At 35.8% G+C, this 2034-nt stretch overlaps 1 protein-coding gene across 1 annotated transcript; it reads left to right on the forward strand.

Annotated features, from left to right (window-relative positions):
* Positions 1-153: 153 nt before the first annotated feature.
* Positions 154-1807, forward strand: TNFSF11 (TNF superfamily member 11; the record flags this gene model as incomplete). The annotated part of the gene is made up of 1 exon (XM_010728873.3): positions 154-1807. A coding segment is annotated over one exon (444 nt), but the record flags the coding sequence as incomplete, so codon positions are not given.
* Between the last annotated feature and the right edge of the window lie 227 nt (positions 1808-2034).

The raw sequence follows: 2034 nt of genomic DNA on the forward strand, positions 1-2034 counted from the left end.
CCTTGAATGCCTCCAGGGATGGGGCATCCACAACCTCCTTGAGCAACAAAAGACAGGCTATCTAGAACAAAGCTTTTCTATTGCTATTAATTAAAAAAAAATTGAGGTTTGCTTTTTAAATGTTGAGCTTTTTCAAATATTTATAAATAATATTTTTTTCCTCCCCTCTCTTCAGGAACTCGCAAAGTGAACCTTACATCTTGGCATCATGACAAAGGCCAGGCAAACTTATCAAATATGACGTTCAGTGATGGGAAGCTGATTGTTAATCAAGATGGATTTTACTACCTTTATGCCAACATTTGTTTTAGACATCATGAAACTTCAGGAAACCTGACTAAGAGAGGGCTTCAGCTGATGGTGTACATGACTAAGACAAACCTTAAAATAAGGCGCTCTGATGTGTTGATGAAGGGAGGAAGCACCAAATACTGGTCAGGGAATTCGGAATTTCATTTTTATTCTGTAAACATAGGAGGATTTTTAAAATTAAAAACTGGTGATATGATAAGTATCCAGGTATCAAACCCATTGTTACTGGATTCATCACAAGAAGCAACTTACTTTGGGGCATTTAAAGTAAGAGATTTAGACTGAATCTTTTAGTGTGCTGAAATATTGGGGGGTGGGGGTTTGTAGTCCAGACACAACTTGAAGACAGAGAATGAAAATCTTTTGCACCCCAATTGCATCTGTGTAAAACATATATCTCTAAAGACACATTTTGCCCTGTGCTGATTCTAGCAACAGTTTCATAAATCAAGGATATAATTATATAGATCTCCTGATTCAGTCTTATGCTAATTTTACTTCCTATGTTTCCATTGGCTTTGGTAGAGTCATTATGATTTTACATTGATTTAACTGAAAGTAGAGCAATTAATATTACTCTATTTGTTTCCACACCCTGACCGTACTTTATAGCCTGTGCTACTCTTGCTAGTACAAACAGTGCCCAGAACTGGGCAGGGCAGAAACTGGCTTCCAGATTGAGTTTGGTGCTCAGATTTGCTTGGGGCTGAGCATTCTGACCCTGAGACAGCAAAGATTGTGAACGTATGACTAATTCCATTGCATTTGATGTGGTTTTTCACATGTTTAGTTAAGCGGGTTCTTGCTTTGCTGGATTAAGGTTGGAGCTTTCAAGACCCAGCAGAAATGAGTTGTACAACACCTAAACAGTTCAAATTAAGTTTTTATCTGACTAAAAGGGCTATTCCAGGAAGGAGGAGGATCATCTGGCCTTGCAGTTCTAAAAGGTTAATTACAGGTCATTCTTATTGTTGCACAGCTAATTGCAAATACAGATTGTCAAAGTACAGTATGCCTTTAAAGTATTACATTGTGCCAGAACCTGCAAAGACATTTTTTTAGACAAAAAATATGTATTTTTATATTCTGTAATATCTAAAGTTATATTTCAGGTGTAATGTTTTGTGTAAAGAAAAAAAATGTAAATTATATTGTCCTATAGTATTTGATACAAGATATTTAAATTCTCTTGCTGTTTGTATATTTAATGTTTTATACTGTTTTTAATGTACAGACATGTTAAACTAGTGCACTTTTTAATCCCAATGGGAAAAATTGCAGCTAAAAGAGGTTGTTTGCAATTAGCAAATGTAATATATCTTTGTTCTTTTTAACTTAATAGATTTCTGTTAAACTTGTCAGTATTACTGGGAGGAGAGAGGGAATTTCACACCAAAGTCATGAGTAATCACACCAGAATGCTGGTCACTGGGTGCCTTTCCAACCTGGAGGGTTATTAACATTATGAAGCTGGGATGACATTAAAAAAAAAAAAGCCACAGAAATATATTGGGGGTATTTATAGTTACTAAGCAGGCAAGTTTTTCTACAATGAATTCTGCAAGTTATAAATTCTGTAATGACATTTTTTTTTAGCCTAGTTTCCTGAAGAAGTGAAGCTTATGTCATTGCATTGCCTGTCCTTTTCTCCCCTTGTAGCTTTTGAAACTCTGTGCCTTTCTGCCAGATGTGGCAGATGATTGGCAGTGTTAACAGGTAATC

The sequence above is a fragment of the Meleagris gallopavo genome, chromosome 1 (assembly GCF_000146605.3).
Source record: "Meleagris gallopavo isolate NT-WF06-2002-E0010 breed Aviagen turkey brand Nicholas breeding stock chromosome 1, Turkey_5.1, whole genome shotgun sequence".
Classification (NCBI taxonomy): Eukaryota; Metazoa; Chordata; class Aves; order Galliformes; family Phasianidae; genus Meleagris; species Meleagris gallopavo.